The 20193-nt window shown below is 43.3% G+C and overlaps 3 protein-coding genes across 6 annotated transcripts in view; 1 reads left to right on the forward strand and 2 right to left on the reverse strand.

Annotated features, from left to right (window-relative positions):
• CAPS2 (calcyphosine 2) overlaps positions 1–1146 on the reverse strand; it is a 104965-nt gene extending 103819 nt beyond the window's left edge. The window contains exon 1 of one of the 4 annotated variants that reach the window (XM_072146747.1): positions 719–1146. The gene's annotated coding sequence lies outside the window, so the exon portion shown is untranslated. The remainder of the gene's footprint in view (positions 1–718) is intronic. The other 3 variants (XM_072146746.1, XM_072146745.1, XM_072146748.1) reach the window with 3 other exon arrangements.
• CCDC107 (coiled-coil domain containing 107) lies at positions 937–16126 on the forward strand. The gene is made up of 6 exons (XM_072146752.1): positions 937–1250; positions 3807–3994; positions 5419–5485; positions 6467–6557; positions 12569–12678; positions 15266–16126. Exons 1-6 carry the CDS (start codon positions 1091–1093, stop codon positions 15484–15486), a joined length of 837 nt encoding a protein of 278 aa, XP_072002853.1. The 5' UTR covers positions 937–1090; the 3' UTR covers positions 15487–16126.
• Positions 16127–16720: 594 nt separating this feature from the next.
• LOC140126838 (uncharacterized) lies at positions 16721–19781 on the reverse strand. The gene is made up of 2 exons (XM_072146744.1): positions 18817–19781; positions 16721–17997 (listed from the first exon to the last, which is right to left on the reverse strand). Exons 1-2 carry the CDS (start codon positions 19775–19777, stop codon positions 16910–16912), a joined length of 2049 nt encoding a protein of 682 aa, XP_072002845.1. The 5' UTR covers positions 19778–19781; the 3' UTR covers positions 16721–16909.
• Positions 19782–20193: the final 412 nt, after the last annotated feature.

Raw genomic sequence — 20193 nt, forward strand, 5'->3', positions numbered from 1 at the left:
ACTAAAGGAGGTCCTCTCACTCCAGAGGAGTAAGTCTCACCGACCATTAGGTAACTTAATAATTCCTTTATTTATATAGCGCCTACAGACTATGCAGCACTGCACAGAACTTGCCAAATTGATCCCTGTACCCAATGGGGCTCGCAATCTAATCAACCTACCAACATGTTTTGGAGTGTGTTAGGAAACCAGAGGACCCACAGAGAACATACAAATTCTTTGCAGATGTTGACCTTGGGACCTGAACCCAGGCCCCCAGCACTGCCAGGCTGTAATACTAACCACTAAGCCACCATGCTGCACCACCAGTGCTTCATTTCTCCTGCACTACAATTCCAATGTGTCATCATTCTTCCCTCATACAGAGATTGTGATATGAGGGCACAGCACATAACTGCCAGCAGGATATCACTGGCTTCAGCTGAGGATAATGATAGGCTGCAGCGATCAAGAGTCACCCCTGCAGGCTCCACAATCAGAGTCAGAGAGATGAGCATTCATTATTCTGTTGTTTTACTACATTCCCTGCTGGTGGCCATGTGTCATTACAATGACATGATATTTCATTTTACAAATACAGTGGCCTCATGAGATGTAAAAGATACATCAACTAGTTTCCGATGAACATTACAGAGATGTACGACTCCCCTCTCCACAGTGTGATATTTGCGGCATCTTATAAGGCCTATAATGCGGTGCCGCAGACACTCGGACTCACCTTCTCTAGTGCGATTTCCTGGTGACCTCAACAGAAGGAAACAGAAACAGCCCAACTTGGAAGTAACAAGGTGCGATACCTGTAACCATGGAAACGTACCATGCGACGCAAGGGAGTGTTTGCGTTCCACGGCTGAACGCACAGTTTAGAGATCCTATTGGCTTTCAGTTGTCATGTGACTGCGTTCCCTTGCCATTAGTGTAGTGTTATAGGCAGCGGGAATCTTACTGGAGCCTTCTGCGGAAACTGGCGTGTCACGTGCCCTTCTAGAGCTCCGTACATACATCCCCGAGGTATAGCCACGTCACTGTGTGCGGGGCGGGGCTTCCTCGCACACAGTGTCAGGCTGCTGGATGACAAGGTGTAGGCATCATGGTGCTCTCCAGCTCCCAGCACCTGCTCATCGCCCTGTCCCTGGCGGTATGTGCCTGCTTCCTGCTGCCCAGGATGTTCGGAGGAGCAGAGAGGAACCCAGGCAGGCAGGACCCCAGGAGCATGCGCCCACCCATGCAGGGCCGCTCCGCACCCAGAGGTAATGGGGCTACACATAGGGTGTGTACAGGTGGATGTGGGCAGAAGGGCTGGATCCATGTACTGGCAGCATGACTGTCATTCCCATGTCTCTACCTAACTGTCCCCTTATCTGTATCCACTGCCCCCCCTGCCACCCCACATGTCATCAGTCCCATATCTGCTGCCACCCCACATGTCATCAGTCCCATATCTGCTGCCACCCCACATGTCATCAGTCCCATATCTGCTGCCACCCCACATGTCATCCGTCCCATATCTGCTGCCACCCCACATGTCATCCGTCCCATATCTGCTGCCACCCCACATGTCATCCGTCCCATATCTGCTGCCACCCCACATGTCATCAGTCCCATATCTGCTGCCACCCCACATGTCATCAGTCCCATATCGGCTGCCACCCCAACCCTCATGTTATCAGTCCCAAATCCGTATCCACCACCATCTCCTTGTTATTGTTCCCATATCTGGATCGAAGCGCCAAAGCACACGCCAGCATCATTTCCATATCTGCATCCACCACCCTCATGTAAGATTTCCATATCTGCATTCACAGTATTACCCTGTATCTATCTAAATAACCAAAGGGGCACATCACATGTCAACCTAGTGTTTGGGGTGCAGTCACACGTGCCACTAGCTTATGGGGGCATGCCTCGGCCCGATCACTTGTGTGTTTCCATAGAAATGTTTGACCACTTCATGAGGATCCGAGACAGCCAGCGACATTCTGTACAGAAAATCCTGTTCTGCTGCTATTTCCTATGACTCTAATCTATGGTAAAACCAACCTTTCTAGATTCCTGCTCTGTACTTACATTGTGCTTCAGGCTGTGGTAACTTTTTCCAGAGAAATCCTCCCCAGAAAGGGCTCGTCTCCATTCCTGGTCGCAGACTAGATAGTATTGATTGTATGTGGTGAGGTGGATCCATTAGCATTAATGGAAGGCTTTTATTTCATTAGAGTTTTCTCTCCATACAAGTAGTGGAGAGGAATTTGCATACAAAAACAAAGTAGTTTCATATTTCTGTCTGTGCAAATATATACCTTATACTACACTGACACACAAGTGCCCTGTCCTCTATAAATCCTGCTCTGAGTATCCTCTTCAGCAGAGGTTCAGAGCTGATGGGCGCTATCCATGGACCCATGTGCCAGGTTCAGTAAATTAGGGAGGCAGGAGAGGAGGAGGAGAGTCTGAGCAGTTTCCATCACTTTAATCCTGGAGGCATAAGAGTTTACTTGATGCTTTGATAACTTCAGTGGTAGGGGCAGCAACAGACATTTTCTGGACATATAAAACTGACAAAATACTACATTAAAAATACTACACTACTAAATAATAATAAAAAATTTATATATATATTTATTATTGTCAGAGATTTTTATCTGGGGCTCAAACCCCCCATTGCAAGGTGACTTTCAAATTAACTTTCATGGCTGCCCAGTACCGGGACGAGAGCAAACCCAAGACACATCAGTCGCTTAGTGAATGTAAAATCTTCCCCTAGTTTTAGTCCTCAGTTGAATATATCAAACAGGGCGTGACAAGGTGATAGAATACTGCAATGCTATTGGCCATAATGAATTTACCAGGACATTCTCCAAACAGGTTAATAAATCATAAACTATTTCTTCTCAGAAGCCTTTCTTACAGATATGTTTATATTATCCCAACTACAAAATGGCTTTCATGCAACAGAATTCGGGGAGGGGTGGACAGCCCGACGGACGATCCGGCTGATTCAGCCTGAGCGCAGGATTTAACTTTCAAATTGTGGAAGAAGAAGGTGAACTCTGTCGGACCTGAGCGGGGAAGCGACACATGCAGGATATCGGGTTCACAATCTTAGTGAATTTATTAAAACCCCAGAAATTTAGATAATAAATTTAGATTGAGATTTTTTAACATGTTCTACATTATACTTTACGGTCTCTACAGGCAGCCCTCTGGTGACAGGTTCCATTTAAGGATGTAGCCTTTTATTTGAGATGAACGTGGATGCACTTTTTGCTCATGCTCAGTAGTGAAGCTCCTCCCCTACACATCATAGGGAAACTGCTATAGTGATCAGGAAAAGTGGATGAAGGCAGGGTTGTCCAGTGTATGTTCTCGTGTATGTTCTCTCTGTATACAGCTTTATACTTAAGTTTGCTTTTCTTCTGAGACCAGGTTTGTAGAGGTGCTCAGAGCTGCTCTGATGGATTATGTACATAGAGTAAGAGGGGAAACTGTTTTCTAACATCTCAAATTTAGAAATAAAGAAACGCACATATGAAAAAATACTATAGGTATAGAAGCTAAGCCTTTGTTATCTAGCACTGCTAGACTGTGCAGCATTGTGTTGTGAAACACTTTGCGCTTTTCCTAGAGAAAAGCCAGATATCTATTGTATTCCAATAGATATGTTTTTATGTTCTACCTTAAAAACTTGGTTATTGTATCATAATAGTGATAAACATGCCCCATGTATATGTTGGGGTTGGAGGATTGGCTTACCGACTCCACAGCGCTGGTAATAGAATCTCATTGTTTCATCTTCTTGTTTGTTCTAGAGAACCAAGGAAAACGTCCTCCTCCTAGAAAAGAATTTCCTAATAATAATGCCGTTGATCAGATAAAAAGTGAGATGGAAAAACAGCTAAATACAGAGAAGACTGGGACGAACCACAGCATGGCATTCACACTCATGCCGCTTTATGCTGTAGGAGTGGCAGTTTTTGCTGCCTACAAGTTTTCAAAAGTAAGAATCTGATTGCTCTATCCAGCGTGTCCCAATGATATCACTAAGGACATCTGTGTATATCATGCGGTATAATGCCGCAGCACTTATTTGTTGAAGAAGCAAAAGCAATGGGCAGGTACCATACATCCTGCTGGATTTGCAGGGGTTTCTCAAAAATCTTAAAAAAAAACCCTTGTGGGGAAGAGCCACGACAAACAAAGCATACTTGCCCTGCTCCTGGTTCCAGTATTGAGGCTCTCCTCTCCCTGCCAGCTTACAGCTCTCTCCTTGACTTGTGCTAACACACTGAAGAACACGTTGGTTGTAATGAGAGCAGAAGAGAGAGCCACAGCTGGCTGGGAGAAGAAGGCTGTGCAGCAGGCAACTGATGTAACCTTGTATGGAGAGCTGTAAGCAGCATTTTATAGATGGTTATGTTAATAGACCAATATGCATCTCTATAAGTCACAAGCCTCTGTGGTAAGAAGTAGCAGACAGACACACAGAATACAGACCACCCTTAGCAATGCTCATTTACAGCATTGCTAAGGAGGAACTTCAGAGCCGGTTTAATAAATGGCAAACAATTGTTTGTTAAACATTACAGTAATGTTTATAAACAACCACAACGGCAAATAGTTTTAATGACAAACTTTAAAATGAAGATTTCTTTGCAGAAAGACTACATCACATACAATGTCATATTTATTTGGGTCCCCTTTAAAAACAAGTTGGCAAATACCCATGTGGGTTTTTAGTGGTGCCATAGCAGGGAATACTATGGTACTGGAAGTAACACAGTTTGACACAACACAGGAACAGGAATCGTTCATACAACACATTTATCTATGTTGGTACTTGCACTAGGGGCAGCCACAGACTACTGATCAATGAGTGTCCGGTAGTAGAATCCACTTATGTGATAAGAATGCCCTAACCTAAAAATGGGTCATCAATGTACATCAATGTACAAGGTTTGGAAAAAAATTCAATAAAGATTCTGCACCGTTGTAGACTGGGAGAAAAGTAAGAAAAGCTTCTTGGAAAAACAGTATGAATGTTCTTTTTGGGAACCATTGTAGAAATTTCTCCTCCAAATATTGGTTAAAATTGCAATTGCAAGGCATCCCACTGCAGGAATTGGTTAGTTAAATGTGCAGCATGAGCTGCTGGTCACCAGGTTGTTACCATTTCTAGTGTTATATCCTATAATTGGAATATATTCCCCCCTTCACAATAAATAGTGGATATACCAGTCTATGGCTTCTTGTACATGTTTTGAGATTTGTTTCCACCCCCATCACCATTGTGCTGGTTTAACCTGTTTCTGAGGCCTAAAAGAATACAGTTCCAGCGAAAGTGTATAGTATTACAGAACGTAAGAATGTGCATAGCATTCTCTTGTTAATTTGTCAGTAAACACATTTTTTTTTATCTTTAAGATGAAGTCAAATGAGAAGAATAAATTAAAATCCTCCAGAGATGATGAGAAAAAAACCAAGGCAACAGGTACTTTATTTCTTCAGAAAGTATAATATTTCTTATATAGGTGGCCATACAGGACTGCAGGATTCCTTCAAAGAGATTATCCATGATCTCTTTCATGAACAACACTTATTACCTAGCCACAGGATAAGGCCACTGTACTTGGCCATCCTCATAAGTCCTGTTAAACTTAAACAAAATTCAATAAAGTCCATTGTTAGTGATGTTATTCCAGGCATCAAATGTGTATGCCTAATATAAAATATGTTCCTCCAGGATTTAATCTGGTCTATTATTTTTTTTTTTTTTTTTTTTTTTAACCCTCTTGACTGCCATAAGACTATATATATTTCTTATTTGCACATGCCAAGTGCAGATGCCACATATGTGACAAGCATATAAATGTGCTTTATTGTCTTCTAAATTGATACTATATGCCGTATTTCTTCTAGAAAACAGCAATCCATTTCTGAACCCCGGCACCTAGAAACACAATTCTAGTGTCCTATTAAAGTGGTCCAAGACCTATAAAAAACATATATATGTGCGGGGGTGCTGCCGAAAAAAAAAAAAAGACTTGTACTTGCCTCCGTGGTTCCTCCTGGTGTCCCGCACCGTCATCTCTCTGGGCTGTGCCCCTGTTTGTTTACTGCTTTCGACCGGTTTCGACGCCAACCCATCCCCATATCTCAGTGTCTGATACAGCGCTGGTAATGGTGCCTCCTCCACATTTAGCACTGCATGTTACGTGACTAGGGTGATGTCATCTTAGTTCCTTTACCCACGAACATTTGCAAACTGTACCCCATTTATGTATCTTATCACATGAAATCACTGCTTGCCTCCATAGAGGCATGGGGAGGAGTAGTCCATGTGAGGCATGCTGTGTTACTGATTGAGGGTTTCCCATGAAAGCCATCCTAAATTTAGTTTGTCGTTGCTTTGCTCCATGGAAAGATCTTGGGTATTTTTAATTGATGAAGTTAAATGTCCCTTTTTTTTCAGAAAACCAGCTTTTGGAATTAGAAAAACACTTGTTTCAAACAGAAAAGATGCTAAATTCTTTGTTGACCCAGCTTGATCCTTTATCTAATTGGTAAGTAATGCCATGTAAAATTGATTCTACCTGCAACACGTGTAATCTAAGCGAGGCTTTTACTTGACAAAACTTTGTTAGAGACGTCTACTAATGGGGGGTTTGCGGCTATAGAGACAGATACCCCCTACTCACAAAATGGGAAAAGTGACTTATTTTAATGTTACAGACCCCAAGCAATCATCTGCAACCAACTTAATACAAAATATTAAAACTCCATAAAATAACCCTCAACATCTTGTAGGGGTTCAGCTCAAATGTGGGGATCAGCAATGACAAAGCTCTCTTGGACAGCAGGATTAAAGTTGAAACTGTGCATTTATTCCAGCAAAAACAGCAGTAACAAACAAAACATCAAATAAAATCCTTGCCTGTCTGGCTCTAACTAAACACTTGGCGGCCCTCACTATCCACTGGAGGGCTTCTCCCTGCCAGCATGAAACATACGTTCAGTAACCCTGTGTCACTCACGTGTGGCTCCCAAACAGTCCAGCCTCTGTGTCTCCAGGTAGAGAGCGACTTCTGACTGCTCCACACCCTTCTTTAAGGGATTGCACACCTGGTGCATTGTTAGACCCATTGCAATGTGGAAGCTTTGGTTTGGAGCAGTGATCACACTTGTCTCCACTCCAGCAATTAGAGTCCTCTACCAGTTCTTCCCAGAGACCAACACATGAAAAACAGCTTCCTTTTTGTCCTAATTCACACTGTGGTCGCTGTAATACAAATGAACACTCATTTTCTCTCCAATTAAATAGTGACCTTGTCACATATCCCCCCCTTTGATCACAACCGTAGGTGGGATCACCTGACTACAACCTCCAGGGTCAAATTTTCCAAATTTTAAATGGACATCTTTCTTGTGTAACATGCTCACCCCCTTGTAATAAGGTTTCTTGCGTGGGATGTCGTCCATGTATAATGTTGTCTGGATAAAGCAGTTCTCAGCCGCCACTTCTTGCACACACAGGTATTTTATGGGCAAACAGTTTTTGGAATCAGTCACACCACACTTCAAGCTTCCAAAAGCAACCTTGGACACGTCATCTTGCAATATGGACTGTGCAGTTGGTGCCACATTAAACGCACAGGATACATGCACACACTCCATATGTGCCTCATGTATCTTATATTCATGGCCTGAGGACAATATAATCAGCCCAATATCTTCTGAAGTATTTGTTCCAAACTGCAAGCTAGTGTTCTGATCACCACTCACAGTCATCAGTTGTGTATGAGAACAGCCAGTGTCCATGACAGACATACATGCATCACTACTATCCTCTGTACTGTAATCCTTACCATTCCCAGCATTTATAGACAACTGAAAATCAAGAGAAGTTATTGTAGTAGACACCAGATTCACAGAAATGTAACCACTTCCATACGCTACGCTTCCCTCCACATTGGAAACCAAGGAATCTGCCTCTGTTTTATCACCTGAATGTCCCATCGGGTCAGCAAAGATCACTTTCCCATTACAATTCTCAGGCACACTCAGTTTGTGTATCTCACTCAAGGTAGAGGTCCTTTCTACAAAGCTGTCAGGACCCTCATCCTGCTCTGCAGCATAACTCACAGAACCAGGGCTGAAATCCATATCCATGGCTCCCTTCATCCCTTTGACATGATCAAGCGCTACACAGCAATCACTATCTCTTTCATTATCACTGCCTGCAGGGGGCACAATTTCTAGGGGTGAAATCTTGTCCTCTTGCACACTATTTCTATCACAATCGCGCCTGTCTGTGTCATACTCCATAACATCAGTAATAATTACTTCTAGGGAAGTTATTCCATATTTATCTGGTTTAGTACTGAGCGTTTCAGCACTGACAGGTGCCATAGCCACTACAAGTGCACCCACCTCACTGACAGGTGCCATAGCCACTACAAGTGCACCCACCTCACTGACTCTTCCAACTGGAAATGCACCTCCATCACTTATGGCTTCATTCACACCAGGGCACTTCTCTGAATGCAATGACAGATCTCTGCTGCTTGATTTACTCAGTTCAGTCAAACCTGAGGAGTCCACAGCACAATCAGTCATCTCCACACAGCACTCAGCATCACTTCCATCACTTGCACACGTGTTATGTGAGAGGAGTGTTACATGGTCAGTACAAATCTCCCCACCATTATGTACCTCCCTGTCTTGTGTGGTCACATTGGAAAATACATTTACCACCACATTTTCTTCCCCCACAGAAATGTCCATCTTATCATTGTTCTCTGTCAGTGTAGGAGATAATTGGTCTATATTAGCAAATACATTATTATTGCTTAACACTGGCATAGACATTACATTTTCTGTGTTACCATTGGCAACCACATTGACCTCATGTGATTGCACATTTTTCTCACACAGTGAATTTTCACCATCACCAGCCACAACCTCTGGGCGCGCCCTCGAGCACTTAGACACATCTGTGCTTAACAATTCTATGTCATTTTCCATTTCCACAGGCTCTAGAGCACCTACCACCAAGTCTACAGACTCTGCACTGTGAGGCTGCAAGTGTACACCAGAGGAATACTGGGTGACATTGTTATCACATAGCATTTCACTACACACATTTTTATCATCAGGTAAAGGCTCTATGGATGCAGGTTCTTTCTGAGAGATCTCAGCACTTTCTGGGGAATTTGTCTCCTGCGGATAAACATCAGGGTTAGCAAGGACATCATTTTCCCCCAGAATTTTCCCACAGAACTTGAAATCTCGGCCTAGCACAATCTCCACATCAATATCATCAGATTTAACAAGTTCATGTTCCAAACTAAGTGTCAAAGTTTAAAGTCACAGTCTTGCGGGTTTCAAGAACAACATCCAGAAACAGTAATAGTTCTGGCCTGATTTTGGAAATCTTTTGGTCTGGAACCAAACTAACCCCTAATGGGATTCCACCCACCGTACATTCAAATGACTTTCTTGGATGTTGCACCTGTTGTGTCATCACAGGTTCAGGAGTTTGGTTCCCTCTGACCTCATTGAGCTTCTGATTAGAACCAGCAGAGGGTTTAACCATTAATGGACAGTCAATGGAAACGTGCCCAAGCCCCTGGAAACACGCACACTTCACCAGCCCTTTGGTTAGTCCATAATTATGTACCTCTGGCTTTCCCAAGCCCACTGTAACATTATTTTTCACAGTGTTTACACTCCTCCCAACTCCCTTAAAGCCCCAAACAGTCTTACCAGGAACTCCTGGATATTTCACTTTACATGGGGTTTGGTATCGGTGCTGGGTTGTATGTAGCAATTCCTCTGTTGCAGAAAATCGATCCCATGTGTCCATACATTTTTGAGGTTGGTTGCTTGTAGCAACAGTATTACTCCTCCTAGATGGCACCTCCAACAAAACACTGGGCCTCTTAGCAACAGGACATCCTTTCATGCAGCGATCCACCTGAAGACATCCCCAACATGGCTCCTGTTGGTTGTCCATAGCAACAGTACTCTTATTCCCTGCATCTGGACCTTTAGACGTCACAGCCATTTTTATTGCAGCCGGTGTGGAACGCTGGACAACCGGGTACCCTTGCAAACCAGCAAAACTGCCACAATACCACTAAACTTTTCCATCATCAGCTGGAACTTGGCTCGGGACTCTTCCTGCTGCTGGCGGAACTTCTCCCTCTGTTGCTGGAGCATGGCCTGCTGCTGGTAGGACCTCTCCTCCTGTTGCTGGAGCATGGCCTGCTGACATAAGACACAAGACATAAGCTTCTGGCCCTTTAAATTTCCATAATGTTAAAGTTCATCCGCAGCTTTTGTCATGCCGTTGCCGCTAGCAACCTGCCCGCATCTTCCACCAATTGTAGGGGTTCAGCTCAAATGTGGGGATCAGCAATGACAAAGCTCTCTTGGACAGCAGGATTAAAGTTGAAACTGTGCATTTATTCCAGCAAAAACAGCAGTAACAAACAAAACATCAAATAAAATCCTTGCCTGTCCGGCTCTAACTAAACACTTGGCGGCCCTCACTAGCCACTGGAGGGCTTCTCCCTGCCAGCATGAAACATACGTTCAGTAACCCTGTGTCACTCACGTGTGGCTCCCAAACAGTCCAGCCTCTGTGTCTCCAGGTAGAGAGCGACTTCTGACTGCTCCACACCCTTCTTTAAGGGATTGCACACCTGGTGCATTGTTAGACCCATTGCAATGTGGAAGCTTTGGTTTGGAGCACTGATCACACTTGTTTCCACTCCAGCAATTAGAGTCCTCTACCAGTTCTTCCCAGAGACCAACACATGAAAAACAGCTTCCTTTTTGTCCTAATTCACACTGTGGTCGCTGTAATACAAATGAGCACTCATTTTCTCTCCAATTAAATAGTGACCTTGTCACAATCTTTTAAAGGGAACCTGTCACCAGGGACCTCATTTTCACTAAAGACAGGTTGCAGAAGCCCATTACACCTGCAGTGCAAATATGCCTTTCTGCCTTTTCTAAGCATTTGCATTACAATATAATTATGTGTTATGACTTGCCTTGCTTCCTGACAAAAATCCTGGGGTAGTCACAGGGGCTGGACTTTGGTTTGGATGCATTTCAAAAAACATGTGACTGGTCTGTGTTACTTGCTCCTCAAAGCTTGGCCCCTACCTTTGTGCTCCTGTACAGCTTCTCCCCCCTGCTCCTTCTCAGAAGTCCAGAGTGGAAGAAGGAAGAAGATGGGTTACTCACCAAAAAATGCAATCTTTATTCGAGCCAGCAGGGTAACATCGAGAGGTGCCGGGCACGCCACAAATGTCCTTCTCAGAAGTGAAATCCTGGTGAGCTGAGATCGGTGGGAGAGGGAGGAGCTGTACAGGAGCACAACAACGGAGGCAGCCTGCAGCTCAGACAAGTCACATGTTGTTTATTTTTTAAATGCATCCAAACCAAATCCCAGCCCCTGTGACTACCCCAGGATTTAGTCAGGGAGCAAGGTAAGTTATAACACACAATTATATTGTAATGCAAATGCTTAGAAAAGGCAGAGAGGCATATTTGCACTGCTGGTGTGATGGGCTTTTACAACCTGTCTTTAATGAAAATGAGGTCCCTCGAGACAGGTTCCCTTTAAGGAGCAAACCTCCAAAAGCGCCATGATGGAGAAGCTTAAAGTGATTCATTAATTAAAAATTCCCACAGATGTTTTAAAATGGGAGCCCTAAAATGTGTTTGGATAATCTTTTATTTTCTTTAACTTTAGAAGGGGTTCCCTGTATCCCAAAATGTAATGTTTCTGTGGCATGTGATAAAATGTGCATTTTGAAACACATGCCTTTTGACCGAACTGCATGAGTTTTGTAAGCGATAGCTTCTATAATCTCATCTTGTTCAATCTAAAATCTAAATTTCGGTGACAGACCCACTGTAGCTCCTTTTTGCTTCTCTCTTGCTTTTATCTGCTGCTCTTACCCTGCACTTTGTTGTCTCTTTGCTGTTTTCAGATGTTACAGCTGATGTGCAATTAAAACTGCATCTGAAAAGCCATGTATGGGAGTTTTCTAAGTTTTTAAATCTTCTTAGCAGGCATTTCTCAGTTGTCCAACAATTGTGGGGAAGGGGGGTGGGGGGGGAGAAGCCAAAAATACTGCGACTTTCAAAAGGTGTAAATCGCCATGTGAATCAGAAATTGACAACCCATGGATCCAAAACTCAAAATGTTTCTCTTCTTTTAGCAATGTTTTATTCTCTTCTAAATTGATATTGTACTCTCCCCCTCCCCCCTTTTGCCTATTGCTGCATATGTGTTTGAGGTCCTGCAGCAGAACATTTTTATACCATGTCCCTGGCCTTATTATAGAAGATAGTCCTACGTATTGGTGACGCTAAGCTTTAAAATTAGAATTTTAAAATGGTCACCGGAGTGCAGAGGCTCTCCATCTCTCCATCAGGTCAGCCTCAGGATATCATGCAGCATCCCCATAGGTGTAAGGATACTTTGGTTGTTGCAATGTAATGTTGACATGTATACTGTAGTAATGATTTGCCCAGTCTATGTGCTTATTTTTAGTGTAAATTCATTGGCCATGGAGCAGAAAGATGAAATTATGACTCAGCTGCTGTCTATCAGACAATTAATGAAGAAAAGCGGAATGGATAGATCAAATTTCAGCAAGTCAGGTAAAGCTCTAAATAATGGGAATCAAATACAACTATGTATTAAAATGAACATTCTTTGTGCCAAGCCATATACACAATATGGGAAGTAGTCTATGAACTATATGAGCTTTTGGGCACCCCATTTAAAAGCTACAGGTCTACATAAGACTTTTTTGCCCCTTTTGTCACTATAACAGCTTCCACTATCATGGGATCTTTTATCTCAGGAATTCACACAAACGTTTGGGGGCGGGCAAATGCCGGCGCGCCGGAGAGGAAGAGTGACCCCTCTCCTTTCCATAGAGATGCACAGCCTGTCCTACAGAACATGTCCTATCTTTTTCCCCATGTACGGTGCTGCACGTGTGAGTATTGCACCATATCACTCCATGCACCTATTGCCATCTATGGGGGACATGTATACATCCCCATACGTTTAGGTGAATTCGACCATAGGCTGGATTTACATGAACGTATGCCCACTGGGCCATAGCCGGACGGGCATACTTCCGGCGCCATGGAGAAGAGGAGGGGTGACCACTCTATAGAAATGCATGGTGTACGGGCCATATACACGGGAAATACTTTATCTTTTCCCCGTGCACAGAGCGGAATCGCTCTGTGTGGCCATTGCCATGGGTGACATATGCATGGCCGCATGGCCTGATCGTTCCTACCATATACTGCAATACCACTCTATTGCAGTATATGATGTTTTTGTATAGGATTCATTACAATGAGCCACTGGCTCATTGTAAGGAATCTTCAGAAACCATGCAACCTCAGGTCTGATGAAGACCCAAGGCTGTCATGGCAGCCAATTGCCGGCCCTGATGACGTTCGGGGGAGCAACCATCTCAATAAAGATGGCGCCCATAAGCTGGCGACAGACAAGAGGCTAACACCCGCAAACAGTGCAAGCACCGACTGTGGGTGTTCGTAATGGGTCTTTGCTGCAATGTGCAGCAAAGCCCATCTGTGTCTGAAGAGGGCTAAGCCTGTGAGCCCTCTTCATATACCCTTCATAGCTCTGTGGCTATGAAGGGTGTTAAAAGTCCAACAACATTGTCAAAAGTCTAACAATAATAATTATTCTTTATAGAGCAACTTTAATTTCATTGTTCACATACATTACATTAAGACAAGAACAAATGCAAGTTTAAAGTACAAAACTACAGTGATCAGGAACTTGTGGAAAGAGGACCCCGTTTGTGAGAGCTTGCAATCTATATTGTAAGCTAGATGGAGAAAAAAGGTAAGGGAGCAGGGCAAGTAAAGGATAAAGTCGTTGGCAGAGTAAAGGATGGATTGGAGGGACGATACTGCATAGAATATCATTGTAGTTCAAGTGGGAGATAATGAGGGCATGGACTAGTAATTTTGTAGACTTTGGATTGAGGAAGGTTTGGATGCAAGAGATGTCTTTGTGATAAGGCAGCAGGTTGTAATAAGGGCCCAAATGTGAGGCTTAAAGGATGAGGCAGATTCAAAGATAACTCCAAGGCAGCAGACTTTAGGGACCATGAATTGTGGACTGTGGAGCCATAAATTGTGACTATTCGGTCTGGTGGGAGGGATTGGTTAGGCGGAGGAAAGATTATGAGCTCCATTTAGGTGATATGGCTGATGGACACACTGGCCAGACATCACCTATGTTCTAGCAAGAATTCCAGAGATCTGTGTGTATAGTAGCATAGTAGTTGTATTGAAAGCTGTGGGACATAATGAGCCGTCCTATGCCAGAGGTATAGATGGCATAGAGAAGGGCCTCTTTTGGGACACTAATTGCAAGGGGCTGGGGGGTGAAAAGGTAGTATGGGAGTGATAGACACTGAAAGTTGGAGAGGTATGAAGACATCCAGGAAAGGGTCAGGTCAGTAATGCCAAGGGAACACAGCAGCTGCAGCAGTAGAGAATGGTCGACAGTTTTAAAGGCAGAGGACTGATCAAGAACAGAGTATTGGTGGTTGCCCTTGGCAAACAGTAGGTCATTGGAGACTGGTCAGAAACCAGATTGTATGTTGTCAAAAAGCGAGTTGGAGGAAAGGTAGGAAGATGGTTCCAGATGGACACATTGTTTTGAAGGAAATGGAAGTAGGGAGATTGTGCAGCAGAAAAGATGGATCCGCAGAATTTTTCCTTCAGAATGTTTTAAGGAACATGGAACAATACCAGTGGATAGCGAAAGGCTATAGAGATTAGCACAATGGTGAGGTTGGGTATAAGCGGTGGAACTGGATGAAAAGTAGTGACATGGAGGAAACTCTCATCAAGTAATGGTAGATAAATTAGCTGTCCTGGAAAGGTTGAAAGAGTGAAGGTTAAAACTCTCCCTTATGTTATCTTTTGCTTTTTGAAGACTTAGGTGAAATCCTAAGCTTAATTGAGAGAGGTAGGTGTTGGAGGATAGAGTAGAGTTAAAGAACTGTAAAGTTTTTTTTAGTTTCCCACAAAACAATAGTTCTTTGGACTTGGAACAACTTTGCCTATCATCTTTGTAACTTATATGCAGCAGTTTATTTGCTATAGCCCTCAGCTTATCTTTGTGCTTAGGTTACTCCTTCCTCTGCCTGTGCCGAGTCTCTAAGCAAGGCTCTTATTTTCACAGAAAAACAAACCTGTGAAGATACTCTTGAGGATCTCATTCATTCACTCAAGACTGAGAAACCTGAAACCGATGAAGAAGTAGAAAGTGATGTTTCAAAGCCAGTTGGTGCAGAGCTTCATTTGCCTGTTGCAGAAAATCTATCCACTCATTGTGAAGATGAGCAAGATGTGACTCCAGAACATACCTCTGATGGGCTGAGAAAACGCAATGTAAAAGACTAAGACGGCTCAGCTAAAACACCATGCCTTACTTTTATTGTACACTTGGGGGAGAAAGTGTGTGTATATGAAGATTGTACTTATCAAATTATGAAATGTATAACTGAATTAATTTTATAATATATTAAGTGTATAAAGAAAAAAAAAAATGTACAGAGCTCATTGAAGTATATAGGTTCTTAACTGCTCTTGACCCTCTTATTTATTAAGTTATCAAGTTATTGTTTTATCCTCTTCCAGCAACCTAATGGTGAGCTAAGCTGGCAATATAATTCCCTGAGAGCTGTCAGCCAGCTGCCCACAAGGTTAATGGATACCTCCACTGACCCATACACATTGATGCCATCCTGAAGCAAGCAGTGTCTTTGTACTTCTCAGGGCTGTTTCACACAAACATGTGCAGCCTGTGTAAACGTATGGTGGCATTATAGCAGTTCTAGCACAGCTGTTCAGTTGGCAGAGGGAACATGCCTGCATTATGTCTATATAATAAGTGATTCCCATCCACTGCACTGTGTGCAGCCTGTGGGAATCATGCCACCATACAAAACATTTACCATGCTGCACCCATTTTTGGGGGATACCCCGTATAACAATACTCATTATACATATATGTAAAAAAAAAAAAAAAAAACAGGTTTGCCCATCTTGTCCTATCCACAGAAGAATTGCTGTTCTTTTTGTAGCCAAACCCAGGAGTAATGATGAATGTGAAAAATACTAGTGCTGTTCCATCCATTCCTCACTTTTGTTTTTTTTCCCCTTCTATCTGGCGATTAGCAAAATCTGGCATTTAGCAATAACTGCACAGCCCCCTGACCCACAGGACATGAGATGCCTTAGGAATTCTAAAAGCAGCCTGCTGGTGGGTCCAATTAGCAGAAGGAGAATTTACCAGGGTTAGTACAATATGGGCAACACCATTGACCTCTTGTACTTAACTTGATAAATAGAAAGAAAATATAAGGAGTTGTCAACAGAAAATGACTTATTTAGCCAAATTTTTAATATTAAAATTCAATTTTAGGAGTTACAGCCTATGGCTGTAAAGTGCATCACACAAGTTGGCAGCCCCTTGTATAGATGAAATGAAAATATGGAATTAGACTTACCGGTAATTCGGTTTCCACTAGTGACCATGACGGCCCCCACCTGGAGGATGCTCCTATATCCTGTAGGGACAGGAAGCGCAAGAGATTAAAAGCTCCTCCCTAGCACCCAACACCAGTGTCTACCAAAGTACCACCCGGAAGGATGCAAGTGCAAGGAATTTCACATAGAACCATCTCCAAGAAGGAAGAAAGGGAGGGAAATAATGGGGGGCCGTCATGGTCACTAGTGGAAACCGAATTACCGGTAAGTCTAATTCCATATTTCCACCACGTTCCATGACGGCCCCCACCTGGAGACTTACCAGATTACCCCATTATTTGGGAGGGACCACCGCCTGCAGGATTTTCCTGCCGAATGCCAGGTCCTCCTGGGAGGCAATATCCAACCGATAGTGCTTTGCAAATGTCGAGGAACTTGACCACGTTGCTGCTCGGCATATTTGGTCCAGAGATGCACCCCTTTTTTCGGCCCAGGATGTCGCCATGGCCCTAGTGGAATGGGCTTTAATATCCCCCGGAAGGGAAGTGTTTGTGGTCTTGTAGCAGAGAGATATAGTGGATTTTATCCATCTGGCTAAGGTTGCCTTTGAGGCTTTCAACCCTCTATTCTTTCCCCCAAAGTTAACTAGTAAACTGGAATCTTTACACCACTCTTTTGTTGCTTCTAAGTAAAAGAGAACACATCTCCTAACATCTAAGGTTTGCCACTTCCTTTCCCGTTCAGATTTAGGATTAGCACAGAAGGAGGGAAGAATAATTTCCTGTTTACGGTGGAATTCAGACACAACTTTAGGGAGGAAGAGGGGATCTAGTTTGAGAATTATTTTGTCATCTAAGATATTTAAAAAGGGTTCTCTGCGAGAGAGGGCCTGGATTTCACCCAATCTGCGTGCTGTGGTAATTGCTATCAGGAAGATAGTTTTAAATGTGAGGATTTTTATGTTTGCAGAATCCAGAGGCTCAAAGGGGGGCTCTGTGAGAATATTCAGGACCAGAGAGAGATCCCAAGAAGGGACTGGGTTGTGTATACGTGGTTTAATACGGGAACAGCCCTTAATGAATCTCCTGATCCATCTGTGATCTGCTAAGGGAAGGTCAAAATATATACTTAAAGCCGAAATCTGGACCTTAAGGGTGCTTGGTTTAAGACCTAGAGAAAACCCAGCCTGTAAGAAATCTAAAATTTGGCCTAAGTTTGGATTTTCTGGAGAAGGAGGATAATCCCCACACCAAGTACAGAATTTTTTCCAGATCTTGGCATAAATAGCGTTAGTCACTGGTTTCCTGCTTGCTTGAATAGTGTCGATCACTCCGGTAGAAAGGCCTTTGGTCATTAGGTATGCCCTCTCAGGATCCAGGCCGTAAGCTTTAGATGTCGCACGTCCTGATGAAACAGTGGACCCTGTAGAAGAAGATCCTGACGATAAGGAAGATGAACAGGATTATCTATAGCTAGTTCCTGAATAACCGGGAACCAACTTCTTTTTGGCCAGAATGGAGCAATAAGGATTAATAATGCCCGTTCTGATCTTAGTTTCTGCAAGATTTTGGGAATTAGAGGTATGGGAGGGAAGGCATAGACTAACCCCGACCCCCATGTATGACTGAAGGCATCTAACCCCGTAGGAGAGCCCCTATGGTCTAAAGAAAAGTATTTAGGGGATTTATTATTTAGATAGGTTGCGAAAAGATCTAAGGTTGGGGTCCCCCAGATATGACAGATTTCCCCGAAAGTTTGTGGGTTTAAAGACCATTCATGAGGATCTAATGTAACCCGGCTTAAGAAGTCTGCTTCTATATTTTCTGTACCTTTGAGATGGATAGCTGAGAGGGATAGAAAGTGTGTTTCTGCCCACCTAAAAATTTGATGTGATAACTCAGACAAAGATTTAGACTTTGTGCCCCCTTGCCTGCGCAAATAAGCTACTGTAGTAGTGTTATCAGAGAGGATTCTTATGTGTTGATTTTTTATATGCAAGTGGCCCTTTTTGAATGTTTCTAGGACTGCCTTTAACTCCCGAAAGTTTGAGGACCTAGAACAAGTCTGGCTGTCCCACTGACCCTGAAAATAGTGGCCTGCCAACGCAGCCCCCCAACCTGACAGGCTTGCGTCTGTTTGAATTGTTAAGATTGGGTTTGGATTCCACCAAACTCCCTTCTTTAAGTTTATGGGATTCTTCCACCAGGATAGTGAATGTTTGACTAAAAGGGGAATCTTTACCTTGTGGTCTAGATGTAGAGGGTTTTTGTCCCACACCCGGATAGTCCAAGCCTGCATAGTCCTTGTGTGGTTTTGAGCCCAAGACACGCACTGGATACAGGACGTCAGAAGGCCCAGAAGACTCAGAGCTGCTCGAATGCTGCACGACTCTTTCCTCTGGAAGAGACTTATGTTTTCCTTTATTTTTTGGATCTTTTCTAACGGTAGGAAAGAACTCTGCTTCACGGAATCTAGTTTTACCCCTAGAAATTTTTTCACCATCTCTGGTTTTAAATCTGATTTTTTCCTGTTTATGACCCAACCTAAGTCCTGGAGGAGACCTATGACTAACTGAAGGTGGGTCTTTAGGTCTGATTTGGTCTTTGCAACTAGAAGAAGGTCGTCTAGGTAAGGAACTATAATTATGCCCTTCAATCTTAGGTGGGCCACTACCTCTGCCATAATTTTTGTAAAAATACGGGGTGCCGAAGAGATCCCAAATGGTAGGGCTTTGAACTGAAAATGAAGTATTTTTCCCCCCGGGGAACGAACTGTGAATCTTAGGTATTTTTGGTGATCCTGGCAAATAGGGACGTGATAGTACGCGTCTTTTAGATCGATCGTACAAAGAAAATAATTTTTTCCTATCAAGGGGGTCGCTGACTTTATCGACTCCATCTTGAAGTGTTTGTACTTTATAAATTTGTTTAGTTTTTTTAGATTTATAATTAGACGGTAAGACCCATTGGGTTTTTTTATCAAAAAGAGAGGGGAATAAAATCCTTCCCCTTTTTCTATCTCCTGGACTGGAACAATCACATCCATCCGAAGCAATTGTTGGATGTTGGTCCAGAGATGGAGAGTTTGACTTTCTGGCAGATTTGGGTTCTGAAAATGTTGTGGGGGAATATGGAGAAATTCTACCCTGTAACCTGACTGGATGGTCTGGAGAATCCAAGGGTTTTGGCAGATTTTTTCCCATTCGGGCCTGAAATGGGAAAGTCTCCCCCCCACCTGTACGTCATTGTTTCCTCTGCTTGTGGTCGGGGTTAGAGAAAAACCCTCGACCTGCGCCTCCTTTTGTGTAGCTCCATCTACCTGTCTTTCCTTTGCCCCTAAAGGGAGGTTTCTCTTCCCTGGAGGAACGAAAGGGAAAGGGAAAGGGAGGTTTTTTAGGGGGAATTCTATTAATCGGAAACCCCTTTTTTCTGTCTGCAGCATTTTCTAGTATAGAGTCTAATTCGCTGCCAAACAAAAACTCACCTTGGAATGGGATACCGCAGAGCATAGACTTAGATTTCGTATCCCCACCCCACTGTTTTAGCCAGAGAGATCTCCGGACAGAATTGGTCAAGGCCGCCTCTTTGGCCGAAAACCTTAAAGCTTCAGCAGAAGCAT

The sequence above is a fragment of the Engystomops pustulosus genome, chromosome 4, assembly GCF_040894005.1.
Source record: "Engystomops pustulosus chromosome 4, aEngPut4.maternal, whole genome shotgun sequence".
Classification (NCBI taxonomy): Eukaryota; Metazoa; Chordata; class Amphibia; order Anura; family Leptodactylidae; genus Engystomops; species Engystomops pustulosus.